The 20,700-nt window shown below is 40.7% G+C and overlaps 1 protein-coding gene across 1 annotated transcript in view; it reads left to right on the top strand.

The window, feature by feature from the left end:
• LOC103506543 (probable cysteine--tRNA ligase, mitochondrial) overlaps positions 1-20,068 on the top strand; it is a gene marked incomplete at its 3' end in the record, with an annotated part of 48,027 nt that extends 27,959 nt beyond the window's left edge. The window contains 7 exon segments of the mRNA XM_026821576.1: positions 12,726-13,096; positions 13,512-13,761; positions 14,249-14,271; positions 14,476-14,659; positions 18,785-19,208; positions 19,298-19,408; positions 19,605-20,068. Of these exon segments, the coding sequence (XP_026677377.1) occupies positions 12,835-13,096; positions 13,512-13,761; positions 14,249-14,271; positions 14,476-14,659; positions 18,785-19,208; positions 19,298-19,408; positions 19,605-20,068 (1,718 nt within the window).
• Positions 20,069-20,700: the final 632 nt, after the last annotated feature.

Here is a 20,700-nt window from a genome sequence, read left to right on the forward strand (position 1 = left end):
CCTGGGAGCCTGTGGGAGACAAGTTCGCCGTCATTCATGGTAAGTTTATTTTTTACACAGAAGATCTTACACAGAATATCCCAAACTCAATGTAAGCATACGTAATATTAGATTGTATAGATTGGGTTGGTTTTAGTCTGACAGTGTGGAAACCAAGGAACCTACGCATGCCTTTGCCTGGGAGCCTGTGGGAGACAAGTTCGCCGTCATTCACGGTAAGTGTCGTTGTTGTTAACGTCAATGACAACGTTCAGTCACTCATCTTCCAGGAAGGTGGCTGCTGCCTCAGGTTTGGTCCATAGTGATGTGGGGATCTAGTTGGGTGCGATGTCCCCGGGCAGTGTAGGTATTTATCACTGTCAGCCCAAATTCATGGTAAGTATATTTTGCACCCGAGTATCACAAATTATATTGTATAGATTGGGTTGATTTTAGTCTGACAGTGTGGAAATCAAGGAACCTACGCATGCCTTTGCCTGGGAGCCTGTGGGAGACAAGTTTGCCGTCATTCACGGTAAGTGTGTTTACACAGAAGATATTACACAGAGTGTCCCAAACTCAATGTCATAGGTATGTATATAATAGGTATAGATTGGGTTGGTTTTAGTCTGACAGTGTGGAAATCAAGGAACCTACGCATGCCTTTGCCTGGGAGCCTGTGGGAGACAATTTGCCGTCATTCATGGTAAGTTTATTTTTTACACAGAAGATATTACACAGAATATCCCAAACTCAATGTAAGCATACGTAATATTAGATTGTATAGATTGAGTTGGTTTTAGTCGGACAGTGTGGAAATCAAGGAACCCACGCATGCCTTTACCTAGGAGCCTGTAGGTCTGTAGGAGACAAGTTCGCCGTCATTCATGGTAAGTTTACACAGAATGTTCCAAACTGAATGTAAGCATAATATTAGATTGAATGTAAGCATCATATTAGATTGAATAGGGGAAATGGTTGTTGGTGTTTTAGTGATTTTAGCTTTTGTCGAATGGTGACGGCAGAACGAAGAAAAGATATCTTTTTTCATCTGCCATACACCAGGGTGATGGTCTCTAGCCATGTTTAATTGGCTCGTCCTGAACAGCAGTCAACCATCCTGAGGACTTGGGATTGTTCTTTAAAAGCAGAGAACCCTTTGAAAACTGCCAGCTAGCTACGATGGTTAGGGTTAGCTGTTGTCCCTGTTTATAGTCCCACAGCTAGCCACTAATCTACTCTCTGTTTAACGTCCCTTAGGCCCGTTGCACACACACCGGTTTTGGACGACCGATTTTTTTTACCGATCGTCCAAATTCCAATAGTGACCGGCACCGATCACCGGTCGGCGTGTGTGCAAGGTCCCATTCCGACGTGTACTTCACTCTTGGAATTTGGACGACCGGTAAAAAATCGGTCGTCCAAAACCGGTGTGTGTGCAACGGGCCTTAGGCAGACCATGCGTTGGAATTCGGATCTGGAGGTTGAAGATTCGAGTCCAAGTCAAATCATAGAATTTAGGGTGGACATTTGAGAATAGTAGGTATTCATGCTTGATGGGGGGAAAAAAGAAAGACGACTAAAGTGAACCTTTTCATGATTTATATTCTCAGGTGAGCCGAGTAATACCTCGGTATCGTTCTACGGCGTAAAGACAGGACAGGCTCCTACCCTGCTCAGACGACTGGAACGCACCAAATTACAATAGTGACCGGCACCGATCACCGGTCGGCGTGTGTGCAAGGTCCCATTCCGACGCCAGACCATGCGTTGGAATTCGGATCTGAAGGTTGAAGATTCGATTCCAAGTCAAATCATAGAATTTAGGGTGGACATTTGGGAATAGTAGGTATTCATGCTTGATGGGGGGAAAAACAGAAAGAAGACTAAAGTGAACTAACCTTTTCATGATTTATGTTCTCAGGTGAGCCGAGTAATACCTCGGTATCGTTCTACGGCGTAAAGACAGGACAGGCTCCTACCCTGCTCAGACGACTGGAACGCAAGTCTGCCAACCATCTGTTCTGGTCCCCCATGGTAAGTCACTATTCCTACCTCGGTGGTGTAGTGGTCAAGGCGCTCGCCTGGTAAACAGGAGGGCGTGGGTTCAATCCCAGCTGAGGTATGGAATTTTATCCTCAATATAATTTGAGAATTTGACCACAATGATAGTAGTAGCCTACTGCTGGAGTAAAGGGACTTTTCAGTCCTATGCGAGCAGTATAAATAAGCACTATTATTATTTCTATTCTTATCTCCTTAGAGAGTGGCAGTTGACCATTAGCTAGATACCTATAGGTAAAAGCCAACAGACTCTTTTAATTATTTAAATTTTTTCACCAAACATCGATTTAATTATAAAGCATTGCACGCCGCCAATGCAGTGAAGCAGAAATGATATTAGAGGAAAGAGGAGTGCAATGAGGGGAAAGAAAGGTAGGTGGCACGCCGCCAATGCAGTGAAGCAGAAGTGAGTGAATAAATCGACTTTGTTTCAAACTTTGAGCCTAAACAGCGCCCGAATCGTATCTAGTTTGAACAACTTGGTCCGAAAGCTCAAGTCCCCCAAAAAAAAATAAAAAAATAACGTTTTTCGACTTTTTAAAATATATTTGGCTCTAAATAGCTGAAATTTCACCCTTATTAGCGCCCAAATCGTACTTTAGGCTCTCAGATTGACTCATAAGGGTACCCTGTATAACAGAACTCATAATCTGGGTCCTCACAACCCTTGAGATCTAGGGTTACCTTGATCCTGTTAGATAGTGCCTCAGGGCTCTTAGCACGTCAAGGTTTAACCCTTCAAAATATTTCTGATCAAATATTTTGCAAAAATATCTGATGTTTATTCAAAAATATCTGACCTTAAATTTATTCAAACCTTTTGATGTGATGTTTCACACATAGGGTTATGTAAAGTAAGATATCAGCTCTCCAAGACGAGACAAAGCTTTTACCTTTTGTCTTCTCTCGATTTGGGACAAGTCTCGCATGGGGAACGATACGAAACTTGTTATTTATGTATGTCTACTTCTGTCTTCCAGTAGCTCTGGATTTGTGGAAACTCAAATTGGTACGATACAAATGAGTATAAATTCAGATTCGGGAAAACGAGTTCGTTTCTTAGGTTCACAATGTAACAACCCCTGTTACATAAGCATTTTGATTATTACGGCATGCTGATCGGATATTTGTTATCTAACTACACGAATTAAATATTCCTACCTTAACTAACAGGCCAGTATTTTTTCCCTGCCAAAAATTGGCTCATAAGTGGTCAGAAAAAGCTCTAGAATATGTGTCAAAAATCAACATGATTTACAAATCACGAAATTTCTGAAACACTACTTCTGCCTTCCAGTAGCTCTGGATTTGTGGAAACTCAAATTGGTCCGATACAAAAGAGTATAAATTCAGATTCGGGAAAACGAGTTCGTTCCTTAGGTTCACAATGTAACAACCCCTCTGTTACATAAGCATTTTCTTGATTATTACGGCATGCTGATCGGAAATTTGTTATCTAACTACACGAATTAAATATTCCTACCCTAACTAACAGGCCAGTATTTTTTCCCTGTCAAAAATTGGCTCATAAGTGGTCAGAAAAAGCTCTAGAATATGTGTCAAAAATCAACATGATTTACAAATCACGAAATTTCTGAAACAATTGGCAATAAAACCTGTTTACCTGTAAAATTAAGTCATGGAACTCGTCCTGAGTGTTAACAACACTTCAATGAACACAACCTAATCGTTCAATTTGGAAAAAATCGAACAGAAAGCGCCAAACAGAAAATAAATTGGACGAAACAGCATCTTGGTATAGGTAAAAGAACAACGACTTCACTTGACTAGTAACTTTGGAAACTGTAAGTAATTTATTTTTACAAGAGATAAACAAGAGTGGGTTTGCCCAATACATGTTAGATAATAATATTCCTACAACTTTGTGTGAAGTAGATGTCTTATGTTCTAAACCCCTTAACCAAACACTTCAATGAACACAACCTAATCGTTCAATTTGGAAAAAAATCGAACAGAAAGCGCCAAACAGAAAATAAATTGGACGAAACAGCATCTGTTACAAAATGAAGCTAAGGGTTTTAACTGTAAGTTGTAAGTCGGATTGTGTTAAAAGTTGTCGAATGACTTGGCGTGAATCACATAGATTAGAATATTCACATGCGTATAGTGATGTCATCAGAGCTGATATTCAAAGAAAACAAGGAAATTGGAACGACATCGAGAGGGAGCAGAGATACAATGATCGAAATTGGTGGAGAGGCTTCGTACATCGACCCGTCCCATGATGGAACGATTATGGATTGATTGATTGACATGCGTATATTTTCAATCTCTTTAATTATGGATCCTGGCTGCCTGGAAGAGACCGACAAGAAACGCCGACCCTATTTAATGGGAAAAGGTTAGCAGAAGATCGTTTAACAAATAAGGGTTAAGCAACACTGACTTTGGTCGATTAATTTTACTGTAACTAGTCATCATACATACCTCAAAGTTCCTTTTTTCAAAATTTGTTTTTCTTTTCTTTAGTCGCCTTGAAAATGTCATCAGGAGATGACGAAACATGTCGGCTCCTGTCCATTTACTGTTGGCCATTTTCCACTCTTATTAAGTTTGTTTTTTACCTTTTTCATGTTTCATTCTAGTTTTGCCCTCAATTTCTTCCCATTTATGGGTATTTTCAGAAGCGGCGGCCATTTTGTTTTGAGCATATCCACAGAACCGTTACTAGTTGTTAGTTATTTTAAATTACACAATGGTAAATATTATCATAAGACGTTTAGAATATGAGACACTTATTTTGATTGTTTTTCATTAGTTCTTTACTTTCAAGATTTTCCCCCTAAAATGGTAGCTAACTCCTGGTATTATGAAAGCTCAAGGCCTGAGAAATGCGAACTCTTTTCAAACTTTGGCCCTGAATAGCGGAATTTTCGCCCTAAGCAGCAGCCGAACCATATATTTCTTGAGCCCCGGCCTTGAGATACTTGTTTTTTTTTTATTTTTATTTATTTTTTTTTTTTTTCATTATCTTTTTTTTATAATGTGCTTTAACTCTTAAGATTATATATAGAAAAAAAAGTGTCTAGGCTTTTGATCTACTTTCTTTGACATACTTTTCTGTAAAGTTTGAATGACTTACTCTGAAAGCTCATGTCCTGAGAATCGCGAACTTTTTTCGACTTTGTTTCAAACTTTGAGCCTAAACAGCGCCCGAATCGTAACAACTTGGTCCGAAAGCTCAAGTCCAAAAAAAAAAAAGAAAAAACTTGAACGTTTTTCGACTTTTTAAAAATATATTTGGCTCTAAACAGCTGAAATTTCACCCTTATTAGCGCCCAAATCCTACTTTAGGCTCTCAGGTTGACTGGTAAGGGTACCCTGTATAACAGAACTCATAATGTGGGTCCTCACAACCCTTGAGATCTAGGGTTACCTTGATCCTGTTAGATAGTGCCTCAGGGCTCTTAGCACGTCAAGGTTTAACCCTTGACTTTTCTCTGTTTCTAGCAAGCTATATCGAGAGATCGGGACATACAAGCGTGTTACCGAAGTATAATGATGGGTTAATTTCAACCCCCATCTTCTAAAGTTGAATAACCTTTCTGTCTCTCTATACTTGTGGCCCGCATACACATGGAAGTTGGAAGCCCCTGTCCTAGATCATAATAAGGGTGGGGTACCGTTTTGCCCCGAAGTATCATTTTGCCCCGTGTTCTCCTAAAGCTGTATTTTATTAATTTTCCACAAAGACCGGATCTCCAAAGTGAGTTTAAACTCTGTCTAAGTTTTAATCTCGGTTTAAGCAATCTGATTGCTTAATGCGAGAGTTAAACTTAACTCCAAATATCTCGAAAAGAGGTGTGTTTGAAAGCTTAGTCCGTTCTTCCTCTTAACCCCTCAAATAAGGTAGACCTATTCTATTCCAATTTATTCTATTCCCTAATACCTATTAAAATTTATTTTATTTCGTAATATTCTAATTTATTTTATTCCGTAGGTACTGTTCTAAATTCTAATTTATTCTATTCCGTAATATGTATGTATTCTAATTTATTTTATTCCGTAATATTCTAATTTATTTTATTCTAAAATATTCTAATAATTTATTTTATTTATTATATTCTATTCTGATTCTTTTTTTCAGACCTACGTATATTCTCGGATATCACACGAATATTCTACGCTCCAGGGTCGGACGAACCGGTGTCTCTTCAATACACACGTGAAATTCCAGGCACGGATATCCTTACCAAGGGGTTCGGTATAATCCCGTGCGCCTGTCATAAGGAAGAGTTGTACTGTGCGTGTTGCGTGTACGTGCGACTTGAGCGGATCAATTTCGAACGCACCGGTGAGTGGAACTGAGAAAATGGAACCTGTGAAAGAAACTTGGGAAATGAAACCATTGAAAAGAACTTGAGAAATGGAACCATTGCAATGGTTCCATTTCCCAATGCATTGGATGGAACTTTGAAAATGAAACCTTTGGGAGGAGAAAATGAAACCTATGAAAGGAACTTGGGAAAGGAAACCATTGAAAGGAAGGAACTTGGGAAATGTGACCTTTGCAATGGTTCCATTTCCCAATGCATTGGAAGGAACTTTAAAAATGAAACGACTAGAAGGAACTTTGGAAATGAAACAAATATAAGGAACTTGGTAAATAAAACCATTGGAAGAAACTTGGGAAATAAAACAGTTGGAAGAAATTTGGGAAATGAAACCTTTTTAAAGAATGGGGGTGTAAAACTGATGGATTATTATTATTATTATTTATTTAAGATAAATTCCCTTTAAGGATTTTTTTTTTTTTCAATCGCGTTTAGGCCAATGGGGCCCAAAAACCAATTATCTTATTCTATTAATGAATCTATAGGTACCCACCTAGTTATTTTTATCGACTTTTATAAAAATTGATTCAACCGTTGTTCGATCGAATTAAAATTCGGGAAACTCGCTTCGTTCGTTGTAATAATAAATTTATTTTGTTTGAATTTCAGCCTGTTCCAATCTCACCATACACAGGAATAGTCTGGAGCTTGACATGACCATCGACTACAGTGGATACACTTTGGCCAAAAGAACCATCTCTTGTAAGTCATATTTAGTTTTAGGTAACCAGCCTAGAAGCCTAGTTAGCAGATTCGATTTCTGTCCCAACTGGTAAAATCTTCTTCTTCTTCCTAGCCTTTGCCTACTTATATAGGGAAGGCGTTTCTTGTCAGTCTCTTCCAGGCAGCTTTATGGTGTACCTCATTCCCTGTTAAATTTATCTCACTTGAGTCTTGATTCACACAATCCTTCCACCTTTTCTTTGGCCTCCCACGCCCTTTTCTGCCCCCCACTTCCATTCTCTCCACTCTTTTGCCTATGTAGCTCTCATTTCTTCTTAGATGTATTGTATAAAATTAATCTAAATAAATGATTTGTCTCTACATTGCTTAGAATCATGAGCTTTTTAGTTTTTCTTACCACTTATGCATCCACGATTCCAAAAATCACATCAGAAATTTTTCTGTCTTGATGATTTTTTTTTTTTTTTGGTTTTTGAGAAGAGTACTGAGAGTGACATAGGCTACTTAAAACAAACCATCCTGATTCAAAATGGCGTTTTAAACTCAAGCGCTAATCCCATACAAAGGACGGGTTGACCTCTAGTACCTAATGTTCTTACTGCTCGAATAGGACTGAAGAGTTTCATCACTAGTTTTCATTCTGCTTATTCAACACTCTCCCAGGGCCGCTTCCTTTATGTAATCTAAGAAAGCTGAGCCAGCCTAGTCAGCTTGGTTGGTAGAACGTCTGCTTTGTAGGCGCCAGGCCGTGGCGTGGGTTCGATTCCCGCCCGGGGTGGATTTTATACCAGGCATATAAGGTTCGTTATCGGAGCGGCTGGCTTATCTTCAATAATCCATTTGGAACTGGTGCAATGCTATCACTATTGCGCGCTGGCTAAAAAAAAAAAAAAAAAAAAAAAAATTTTCTGCTTATCACATTGTGTACGAAGCATGAAAACACGAATTAGCGCTAGGTCCGGAGGCCCAATTTGGGTGAAACCATCCTGATTCAAAATGGCGTTTTAAACTCATGCCTCTTACGCAGCGCTAATCCCGTACAAAGGACGGGTTACCCTCTAGTACCTAATGTACTTACTGCTCGAATAGGACTGAAGAGTTTCATCACTAGTTTTCATTCTGCTTATTCAACACTTTACCAGGGCTACTTCCTTTATGTAATCTAAGAAAGCTGAGCCAGCCTAGTTAGCTTGGTTGGTAGAACGTCTGCTTTGTAGGCGCCAGGCCGTGGCGTAGGTTCGATTCCCGCCCGGGGCGGATTTTATACCAGGCATATAAGGTTCGTTCTCGGACCCGCTGGCTTATCTTCAATAATCCATTTGGAACTGGTGCAATGCTATCACTATTGTGCGCTTGCAAAAAAAAAGTCATTTCCCGAGATCTTGTTTAGACTGCTGGGGTGAAGGGACTTTTTAGTCTCATTCTAGCAGGATAAACAAGGTATATTCTATTCTATTTCTTTATTGCAGGTGTCCTCCCAAACAGTAACTTCTTCGGGACTCGTAACACTTCCGGGACCCTCTCCAACACCTCTACTTGTCTCCGGCCAGACGACCAACGTCCTATCCGGCCAAACTGAGACCACGTTTCTACCGTCCGGCAAATATCAAACAACATCTGTAAAGTCGGACAAGTATCAAACGATATCTCTACCTTCCGGACAACCTCTAACGTCATCTGTGTCTTCTGACAAATATCAAGTAATATCTTTGCCTTCAGGACAGTCGGAAAAATCATCTTCATTTACTGGCCAGTCTAAAATATCATCTTCCAGTGGATCTTTAACATCATCTCTAACTTCGGGCCAGTCTGAAAAGATTTCTCTACCTCTTGGCGAGTCTGAAACGTCATCTCTAACTTCTGGAAACTATCAGATAGCATCTCTACCTTTCGGACAGTCTGAGAAATCATCTTCATTTACCGGCCAGTCTAAAATATCATCTCTACCTTCCAGTGGATCTTTAACATCATCTCTAACTTCGGGCCAGTCTGAAAAGATATCTCTACCTTTTGGCGAGTCTGAAACGTCATCTCTAACTTCTGGAAACTATCAGACAGCATCTCTACCTTTCGGACAGTCTGAAAAATCATCTTCATTTACTGGCCAGTCTAAAATATCATCTTCCAGTGGATCTTTAACATCATCTCTAACTTCGGGCCAGTCTGAAAAGATTTCTCTACCTCTTGGCGAGTCTGAAACGTCATCTCTAACTTCTGGAAACTATCAGACAGCATCTCTACCTTTCGGACAGTCTGAGAAATCGTCTTCATTTACCGGCCAGTCTAAAATATCATCTCTACCTTCCAGTGGATTTTTAACATCATCTCTAACTTCGGGCCAGTCTGAAAAAATATCTCTACCTTTTGGCGAGTCTGAAACGTCATCTCTAACTTCTGGAAACTATCAGACAGCATCTCTACCTTTCGGACAGTCTGAAAAATCATCTTCATTTACTGGCCAGTCTAAAATATTACCTTCGAGTGGATCTCTAACTTCAGGCCAGGCTGAAAAGATATCTCTACCTTTTGGCGAGTCTGAAACGTCATCTCTCACTTCTGGAAACTATCAGACAGAATCTCTACCATTTGGCCAGTCTGAAAAATCATCTTCATTTACTGGCCAGTCTAAAATATTACCTTCGAGTGGATCTCTAACTTCAGGCCAGGCTGAAAAGATATCTCTACCTTTTGGCGAGTCTGAAACGTCATCTCTCACTTCTGGAAACTATCAGACAGAATCTCTACCATTTGGCCAGTCTGAAAAATCATCTTCATTTACTGGCCAGTCTAAAATATCATCTCTACCCTCCAGTGGATCTTTAACATCATCTCTAACTTCCGGCCAGTCTGAAAAGTTATCTCTACCTTTTGGCGAATCTGAAACTTCATCTTTAACTTCTGGTCAGACTTCATCATCAGGATATCTCACAGGAGGTGGAATTCCAGTCATAACACCCGTAGTCGAAGGTATCGCTGGGGTGGCAGAAACTGCATCTTCAATTTCCGGCCAGAAAACATCTCTACCTTTAGGCCAGTACCAATCTTTAGGCCAGTACAAAACATCGTCTTCTTCAGGATACCTCACGGGAGGTGGTATTCCAGTTATAACTCCTGCAGCCGAAGCCATTGTAAAACATCGTCTTCTTCAGGATACCTCACGGGAGGTGGTATTCCAGTTATAACTCCTGCAGCCGAAGCCATTGTTGGTGTGGCATCTTTACCTTTCGGACAGTCTGAAAAATCGACTTTGATTTCCGGCCAAAAAACATCTCTACCTTTCGGGCAGTCTGAGTCATCAGTTTTATCATCAGGATATCGCACTAGTGGTGGAAACATTCCTGTGATATCGCCAGCAGCCGAAGTTATAGCTGGGGTGGCATCTTTACCTTTCGGACAGTCTGAAAAATCGACTTTGATTTCCGGCCAAAAAACATCTCTACCTTTCGGTCAGTCTGAGTCATCAGTTTTATCATCAGGATATCGCACTAGTGGTGGAAACATTCCTGTGATATCGCCAGCGGCCGAAGCTATCGCTGGCGTAGCAGCTTTACCTTTCGGGCAGTCTGAAAAATCGACTTTGATTTCCGGCCAAAAAACATCTTCACTTTTCGGGCAGTCTGAGACATCGTCTTTATCAGGATATCACTCAGGAGGTGTGAGAATTCCGGTGGTATCTCCCGTAGTCGAAGCCATTGCTGGGGTGGCATCTTTACCTTTCGGACAGTCTGAAAAATCGACTTTGATTTCCGGCCAAAAAACATCTCTACCTTTCGGGCAGTCTGAGTCATCAGTTTTATCATCAGGATATCGCACTAGTGGTGGAAACATTCCTGTGATATCGCCAGCAGCCGAAGCTATCGCTGGCGTAGCAGCTTTACCTTTCGGGCAGTCTGAGTCATCATCTTTGATTTCCGGACAGAAAACATCTCTACCTTTCGGGCAGTCTGAGACATCGTCTTTATCAGGATATCACTCAGGAGGTGTGAGAATTCCGGTGGTATCTCCCGTAGTCGAAGCCATTGCTGGGGTGGCATCTCTACCTTTCGAACAGTCTGAAAAATCGACTTTGATTTCCGGCCAAAAAACTTCTCTACCTTTCGGGCAGTCTGAGTCATCATCTTTGATTTCCGGACAGAAAACATCTCTACCTTTCGGGCAGTCTGAGACATCATCTGATAACAGGCATCATATTACTTCGCTTTCGGGACGATAAGACCTTTGCAGATACAGTTCCTTCTATCAAACCTCTTTAAAAAAAATCATCTCTACTTAAAGTGTGATATTGATATCTTTCTTCTCAATAGGTACGTACCTACTGATTTTTTTAGGCTTTATTTAGAAAATGACTTGTTTTATTCAAACCAATCTACTTAGTAGGTACTTAGCTTTTCTGGTAAGCTGAAACTTTCTTTACTCTTCTCATTATTAGCTGAATTTCTTTCTTCAGAGCTGAATTCCTGTTCTCTGATTGCAGTACGTGATCCGCCGCCATTTTGTATCCCCATCCCTCAAATCCCAGCTCTCCTCAGTTGTATCAGAGTTCACGATATCAACATCAGGGACAATAGCATTGAGTTTTGCATCAATTTCGAAATCATGGTAAGCCCCGCCCATATTAATAAGCTCCGCCCACCTGCGAAACCCCCAACTGCCCCGTCCGCATTCAGAAGCCCCGCCTATATTCATATTAAAGTCCCGTCCACATTCATAAGCAGGCCTGTAGGCCAGAAAACGTTCATAGGGAGTGTTCATCCCAGCGTTTCCCAGGATCTTTTTTTTTTTTAAAAAAAAAGATAAGTGTTTCTCCGCCGTTTTTATTTCGTAGCAAAGAAACAACTGCTGCATTAGGCGCATGTGCCTCTAATACCACTGGTCAAAAAAGAACTTTTTTGTAACAGAGACTGTGTAGGGTCTATGTTATGTTTTTTTTTCTGCTGATTTCAAATCTGCTAATCTTTTCAATTAGGTATTTATAATTGATCACCATTCGTCCTTCTCCACAGATTGTGGCCATTCCCAACCCGGTGTTCATTCTGGAGTTCACCTGCATCAACTACAGTGAGGACGGCTTCATTCTGGAACGGCCGGCCAGTCACCACCATCTTCACGATAACGGCACCAAGCCTCAGACGTCGGCCAACTTGGATCTTCTCCATCAGCATCTAGTGACGTCTGGTATCAACCCGGCCTCCGGCACTCAGACCGTGGTAAGAATCTTCTTCTTCTTCTTCCTAGCCTTTGCCTACTTATATAGGGAAGGCGTTTCTTGTCAGTCTCTTCCAGGCAGCTTTATGGTGTACCTCATAACTAAATATTATATACAGTCGAACCTGTCTAATTCGGACTTGTCTAAATGGGAAACCTGGATAAATGGGAAGAACACCGTGGCCCCTTCATTTGTAATTGTGGCAATTGTGCCGATTTTAGGTTTAAACTCTAATTTATTATGACCCCATTATAGGACTTTAGAAATTATTGATCATACATACGTATTTAAGAATTGATGGCTGTCAGCCTAGTTAGTTTGGTGGGTAGAGCGCTGCCTGTTAAGCGCTAGGTCGCGGGTTCGATTCCCGCCCGGGGCGGATTTTATCCTGAAGAGATAACATATTGCAGCCCTAACAGCTGTTTGTCTATTTTCAGGGTAGCCTCTCAATCTTCAAAATGTCACCGAGACAAGACTACATAACAATAATCTAAGGACCTATATTACATCTAAATAATTACTAGAAACAAGCACTTTTTTTCCAACATGTACCAGCCAAAGTCAATTCTGTTGAATTTAAAATATTTGACTCTTTTTGCAAGATGTTCTATTCTAAGTCAGTCAAGCCTAGCCTTGTCTTACGCAACATCTTGTGAAAGCCCCAAGTGGTCTCTGCCTTCTGGGTATGATACAGGGATTAAAATCTACAACCCCATCACCAAAACGAAAGTCCCGTTCATAATTCAAAACAAGAACCACCTGAAATGGTATGCATGTGGCCCGACAGTGTATGATTCTCCACATATTGGTAAGTTGTAGCAAGTGCTGTTACAAATTGGTGTGTGAATTAAAGAAAAGTAGGTAAATCTAAATGATGAATTGTTTTTATTTTATTAATATTTATTATAGTGTGCCAAAAATGATGAATTGTGATTAAGCAGAAAGGCTTTTCTCACCTTTCGTGGGTATCACAGTATTACCAAGAGCTTCCTTGACTAATTCTATCAACTTTATAAATTTTCCTTTTTGTAATTTTTCCCAACCCTTTTATGCCCAATTTTACATCAGAGAGTTTTCAGTTAATCCAGAGTTCAAGAATTACTGAGCAGCCTAGTTAGCTTGGTTGGTAGCACGTCTGCCTTGTTGGAGTTTTTTCTCTGTGTGAATACTCCTGAACCCCCAAAAATTCATGGTAAAAGATTCTATTTGCTCTCCTCTTCCAGGCCATGCTGTGTGCAATGTGAAGCTAGACATCATTCGTCGAATACTAGAGCACTACTTTCACATTCATTCCATAGTGATCTCTAGTGTGACTGACATTGATGACAAGATAATCAACAAAGCCAATTCCCTCAAAGAAGATTACAAAACCGTGGCCAAAAGGTACTTCCTTCCACTTATTTTCAAGATATTGCATCAGAAGGTCGTGGGTTCAATTCCCACTAGGGGTGAACTCTATCCTAAACACATAACGTTCGTTTTTTGAACATCTGGTTTTCTCCTATCCTGTCCTTCTTCTCTCTTCGATCTCAGGATGATAAGACATCCATTGTTAGAGTTCCCTCGATCAAACATCTTTTCCGAAAGAAGAAGAGTATTAGTGACAGGGTTTTTACCTCTTTACATGAACCTTATCAAGCCTTTTCTCCCCCCTCTTAGGCGCTTTAACACTAGCAGAAAGGCTTTTCTCACCTGTCGTGGGTATCACAGTATTACCAAGAGCTTCCTTGACTAATTCTATCAACTTTATAAATTTTCCTTTTTGTAATTTTTCCCAACCCTTTTATGCCCAATTTTACATCAGAGAGTTTTCAGTTAATCCAGAGTTCAAGAATTACTGGGCAGCCTGGTTAGCTTGGTTGGTAGCACGTCTGCCTTGGTAGAGTTTTTTTCTCTGTGTGAATACTCCTGAACCCCCAAAAATTCATGGTAAAAGATTCTATTTGCTCTCCTCTTCCAGGCCATGCTGTGTGCAGCAGCCTAGTTAGCTTGGTTGGTAGCACGTCTGCCTTGTTGGAGTTTTTTCTCTGTGTGAATACTCCTGAACCCCCAAAAATTCATGGTAAAAGATTCTATTTGCTCTCCTCTTCCAGGCCATGCAGTTAGCTTGGTTGGTAGCACGTCTGCCTAGTTGGAGTTTTTTCTCTGTGTGAATACTCCTGAACCCCCAAAAATTCATGGTAAAAGATTCTATTTGCTCTCCTATTCCAGGCCATGCTGTGTGCAATGTGAAGCTAGACATCATTCGTCGAATACTAGAGCACTACTTTCACATTCATTCCATAGTGATCTCTAGTGTGACTGACATTGATGACAAGATAATCAACAAAGCCAATTCCCTCAAAGAAGATTACAAAACCGTGGCCAAAAGGTACTTCCTCCGACTTATTTTTAAGATATTGCATCAGAAGGTCGTGGGTTCAATTCCCACTAGGGGTGAACTCTATCCTAAACACATAAAGTTCTTTTTTTGAACATCTGTCCACTTATTTTCAAGATATTGCATCAGAAGGTCGTGGGTTCAATTCCCACTAGGGGTGAACTCTATCCTAAACACATAACGTTCGTTTTTTGAACATCTGGTTTTCTCCTATCCTGTCCTTCTTCTCTCTTCGATTTTGGGACGATAAGACCCCCGTTGCTATAGTTCCCTCAATCAAACATCTTTTTCGAAAGAAGAAGAGTATTAGTGACAGGGTTTTTACCTCTTTACATGAACCTTATCAAGCCTTTTCTCCCCCCTCTTAGGCGCTTTAACCGCTCTATCTGTGCTGTCTAGCTTTGTTTCTAACACGTTGAATTCGTTTGGACTCAACCTCACGCCTGCTGTTCAATCTTCGGACTCTCTGGGAACCAAGGTAAGTTTAGTTGTATTTTCCTTCCGAAATTTCCTCTCTTCTGAAGGTCGCTTCCCCTCTTTTGGCGTTATAGGGCGACGGCGGTTTAGGGGGCAAATTATTTAGACTGCGGGGGTAAAGGGACTTTCAGTCTCATCCCAGCAGTATAAATGAAGTATTTTATTCTAAATTTAATAGTTAATTTCCGTGTCCGGAAGAATCAATGTCAAAGTCAAATACTGCTCCAGTGTGTTGCAGTATTGATTGCGATTTCATTGGCTGCTATTAGGTCTTGTTGTGTACAGGGTGTCTCCAGATCGGGACAGACCAGTAAGTGAGCCGTGTCTTGTAAAGCCCCACATGAGCATGTGTCTTCCTCTGATGTATTCCATTTCTAAATTTAATCAGTTTTATTTTTTTCCTCCCCCGCTAGGTGAATGCTGTGTTGGATTCCGCAGTCAACTTCCGCACTCAGGTTCGCAAGTTGGCGATAGATTTGAAGAAGGCCAAAGTAGACTCGGGCCCTGTTCTCACTAAATGTGATGAGTTTAGAGATGAGCTGCTAGCCCTGGGGGTGCAGATTAAGGATCAGAAGTGTGAAGCGACATGGCAGTTCAAAGATGTGGCTGAGAAAGCTTAAGGAAGCCAGCCTGGTTTCCTTGTAAGTGCTAGGTCGCGGGTTCAATTCCCGACCGGGGCGAACTTTATCCTAAACAGGTAAGGTTCATTTTTGCGGGGCCCAGTTAGCGCTAGTTGGCGAACATGCTATCGCCGCTGGCTGTACTGTAAGTTTCAACTCGACAATTTTGCATTTAGTTTGTCTGGAGGTTTCAGCATAGTTGTTGCCAGTTACACTGCCGTGAGGTCAGAAAAAACAAAGAGGAAACTCAAGGAAACTCAGAAAAAATAAAGAGGAAACTATCACGTCACGTGAGCTCATCTACCATCATGTGACGTGATGGTAGTGTGTTTCTCTACCTTTAGAATCAAAATTATTTTTTAAAATATTCGGCGAATATATTGTTATTTATATTTTTTATAAAGAAAGAAAAGTACGTTCTGTAATGCGTTTTTAATTGATACACAAATTAATACGAATAGGGGGGGAGAGAGAGAAAAGAAAAAATAGGTAAAAGTAATTGAAAAAAAAGCAGCCGATTACATTACTTTCCTTCCTATAGGACCTATAGGTATAGGTAAAGAAAGTAAAAGAAATTATCACAGATTAAATCCTATTATAATAAAGGTACCGTTGAAAATTGAAACTTAAAACTAGAAAGTCAAATTCGAATAAGAAAGAAATTTTATGAGTCCTAGACCTAAAATGTAGAAAGTGATCTTAACTTATCGATTCTCGTTTCATAATTTCCATACAATGTTGATCAAACCTCGCCCTGTGCTCGCTGCTTACAAATCGTCTGAAAGCTAAAAACACACGAAACAAACAACAAGAGTTTCCATTAGAGTACAAAAAATAAAAAACAAAATTTTTGGCTGAAGAGTTTTGAGGTAGTGTCATTTTTTCTGTGATTCTCACCTTAAAAAATTGTTATATTTGTACCTTTTTCGATAATATCTAAGTTCTCCAGACTTTGATTTTTAATATTTTTCGAATAAGTTGTTCTTCAAACCAAATCAAGGATTGATAGACTCTCCCTTTTCGTTTTCTGCTCTTAAAATGGGCGATTCTACCGGGGGCCATGAGAGCCCCCATGCTTTGAACAGTTATAAAGACAATGTTAGGTACGATTTTTTCAAAGTGATCTTTGAACATAAAACAGCTTCTGACAAGAGTAAGTTCCTTCCCTATCTATGCAAATACAAGGTTGGTCAGGCTGTGGCCCAAACCATTGACCCAAATGACGTGTCTGAATATAAAAGAATCTCCCGGAACAAGATTATTGTTTCCTGCAAATCTAGTAGTTCTGCTAATAAATTAGCCCTTGATGGTAAACTGAAAGAATCCTATAATGTTTTCATTCCCTCTGCTTATCTCTACAAATTTGCTATTATCAGAGATATTGATCTTGACTTTGGTGATGATGAAATCCTTGAAAACATTGATGCAAGGAATTATAATGTTGTTGGTGTCCAGAGACTGAACCGTAGAGTTCTCAATGAAAACAGCGCTCCTACCTATGTCCCAAGTAGAACAGTTAAGTTGATGATTGAAGGTCAGAGTTTACCTTCATATGTCTATTTATTTCATGTTAAAGGCGAGATAGAACCTTACATGCAACCAGTCATGCAATGTTTTAAATGTTTACGCTATGGTCACACTAGTGGAAAATGTCGAAGTGAACCTAGATGCAGATTTTGTGCTGAACCCATGGAGGATGATAAAGAGAAACATGCTTGCAAAAATTCTGATTTATGTTGTTTCAATTGTAAGGCTAGTCATTGTGCTACAGCCAAGCGGGACTGTCCTGAATATTCTAGACAGTGTGACATTAAAACCCTCATGTTAGCAAAATCCCTATGCTTTCAAGAAGCTTGTACCTTCTTTCCTATCAAAAGAAATAACAATACCTTCTCTTCCAAGACTTCTAATAAATCTTCTCTCTTCGATTTCGGGATGATAAGACATCCATTGTTAGAGTTCCCTCGATCAAACATCTTTTCCGAAAGAAGAAGAGTATTAGTGACAGGGTTTTTACCTCTGTGGATGCCATTTGCAGTCAACCTTTGCTTTTTCTTTAGCAAAGGAAATTTCAGGCTGGTATACTCCGTGTTTCAAGTCCGCGAACCAGACTAACCTGGTCTACTCCCTGTTTATTGTCCCCCGGCCAGACACTTATGTATTATGCTGGTTAACCCACAAAATACACGAGACCTTGTTTAAACTGCTGGGGTGAAGGGACTTTTTAGTCTCATTCGAGCAGTATAAACAAGGTGTATTCTAGATTCTAGAAATTCTATTCTACTTACATCTTGAAAGAACTCCTCCACAGTAACCCAGGGTAGAGTAGGGCTTTCATCCACATCCAAACATCCCAGCGGCCTCACACTTAGCTTTGATTTCTTCGCCATGTTCGCTTGAACACTACTCGATGGCTTGGCAAAAGAATTAGAAGAATCGGTACTAGTTGATGGCTTAGCAAAAGAAGTGGTACTAGTGGATGGTTTGACAAAGTTATTGGTAGAATTGGTACTATTTGATGAGGGTTTTAGTAAGGTACTCGGGGTGTGTGTGGTAGGTTCAGGCGATATTGAACCACTTTGCCCTGCAGTAGAAAACAGTATATCGCTTGTAGACTGAAATGAGAAGAGCAAGGTAGAAATGAAGCTCCTATAAAGATCTTTTTATTATTATTATTGACAGAGGGACACTCTAACAACCAGAGTCCTTGTTCCAATCATTATTTTAGTACATATAGCATAGGAGAGCTCAAAAGTACATTGAATTCACCAGTTCGCAACACTTACGAAAATTTGTTGGTTGGAGAATCTACCGTCTGGCAAAGATAGTTGTCGGCGCTTTAACACTACGAACAGTCTTTAAATTTGTCTTTAATTTCAGTCAATTTTTTTCGAAAGGGGAAGGTTTTTAGTGATAGGGTTTTTATCTCTTTGCCTCTTTACTTGATCCTTATCCAGGTTTCCCTATTAGGCCCTTTAACATTACGGACAGTAGTATTTGAATTTCTCTTTAATTTCAGGTACGAGCTGGAATATTTCGAGTCCATGGAGAAATTCGGTGTTCTCCCTCCCACCAGAGCTACCCGAGTGTCCGAGTTCATCCCTCACATTCAATCCTTCATTCAAACTCTACTCGACACCAAGCAAGCCTACATAGGCAGCGACCATTCCGTGTATTTCGATGTGGACAGCTTCCCGCACTATTTCAAACTGTGGGGGAGAAATGAGAACATCACACAACACGCCGTGAAACGCTCCCCATTTGATTTCGCCCTGTGGAAGAGTGCCAAGCCTGGGGAGCCATGGTATGAGAGTGCATGGGGTAAAGGTCGCCCTGGGTGGCATATCGAATGCTCCGCCATGGCAAGTCACTTTTTCGGCGGGCAGGTTGATCTACACACCGGCGGGATTGATCTCAAATTTCCCCACCATGAGAATGAGGAGGCTCAGAGCTGCGCGTTTCATAACCAATCCCAGTGGGTCAACTATTGGTTACACACGGGACACCTGCGCGGGACGGACGGGACGAGGAGGCTCAGAGCTGCGCGTTTCATAACCAATCTCAGTGGGTCAACTATTGGTTACACACGGGACACCTGCGCGGGACGGACGGGACCAAGATGTCCAAATCCCTCGGGAACTTCATCACAGCCAGCGACTTTCTGAAGACACACAGTCCTAGTCAGCTCCGCATGATGTGTCTTCTATCCCCATACAACGCAGATATGGATTATAACGAGGAGACGTTTCACAACGCGCGGCAACTGATCGAGAGATTCCGTACGTTTGTCGTCGACTGTGACAACTACCTCAAGGAGAAGATACAACATGGCAACGTGGGTCACAGCCAGTGACTTTCTGAAGACCCACAGTCCTAGTCAGCTCCGCATGATGTGTCTCCTATCTCCATACAACGCAGATATGAACTATAACGAAGAGACATTTCATAACGCGCGGCAACTGATCGAGAGATTCCGTACGTTTGTCGTCGACTGTGACAACTACCTCAAGGAGAAGATACAACATGGCAACGTGGACTCGACGCAACTTCTGGCAACCCTGGAGACAGATAAGCGGAAAATACGCGAGGCGTTGAGTGATGATTTCTCCACGCCTAAAGTAATGGATACGCTGAGTCATCTGGTATCTACAACGTATGGACAGCTTCACAATAGTAGTAAGCTGAATGAGAGGACCACGTCTGATACCCTACTAGCTCTTTCTGTGCTGTCTAGTTTTGTTTCTAACACGTTGAATTCGTTTGGACTCAACCTCACGCCTGCTGTTCAATCTTCGGACTCTCTTGGAACTAAAGTAAGTATTTTGATAGGGTTTCACTTCAATAATAACTGCTAAGGTCTTTAGTGACGGGATTTTACCCTCCATTTGGTGACAAGCTACGCGCCAAATCACATTAACCACACCCAGCCTGGAGGCCAGGAAAAGGTAAGGGCAAATTATTTAGACTGAGGGAGTAAAGGGACTTTCAGTCTCATCCCAGCAGTATAAATGAAGTATTTTATTCTAAATTTAATAGTTGATTTCCGTGTCCGGAAGAATCAATGTCAAAGTCAAATATTGCTCCAGTGTGTTGCAGTCTTGATTGCGATTTCATTGGCTGCTATTAGGTCTGGTTGTGTACAGGGTGTCTCAAGATCAGGACAGACCAGTAAGTGAGCCATGTCTTGTAAAGCACTAAAGCCCCACATGAGCATGTGTCTTCCTCTGATATATTCCATTTCTAAATTTAATCAATTTTATTTTTTTCCTCCCCCGCTAGGTCCTCAAATTAACTTATCTCAAAGTCAAGGTCAGGAAAATAGTAATGATGTTGTTTCAAATAATAACATAGAAATTGTTTGTGAAAAGCCTAGTGACATGGAAATATCAAATGATTTATATCCTGTTTTTAATAATAAGACTGAAGCCCCACTAT

The sequence above is a fragment of the Diaphorina citri genome, unplaced genomic scaffold, assembly GCF_000475195.1.
Source record: "Diaphorina citri unplaced genomic scaffold, Diaci psyllid genome assembly version 1.1 scaffold244, whole genome shotgun sequence".
NCBI lineage: Eukaryota > Metazoa > Arthropoda > Insecta > Hemiptera > Psyllidae > Diaphorina > Diaphorina citri.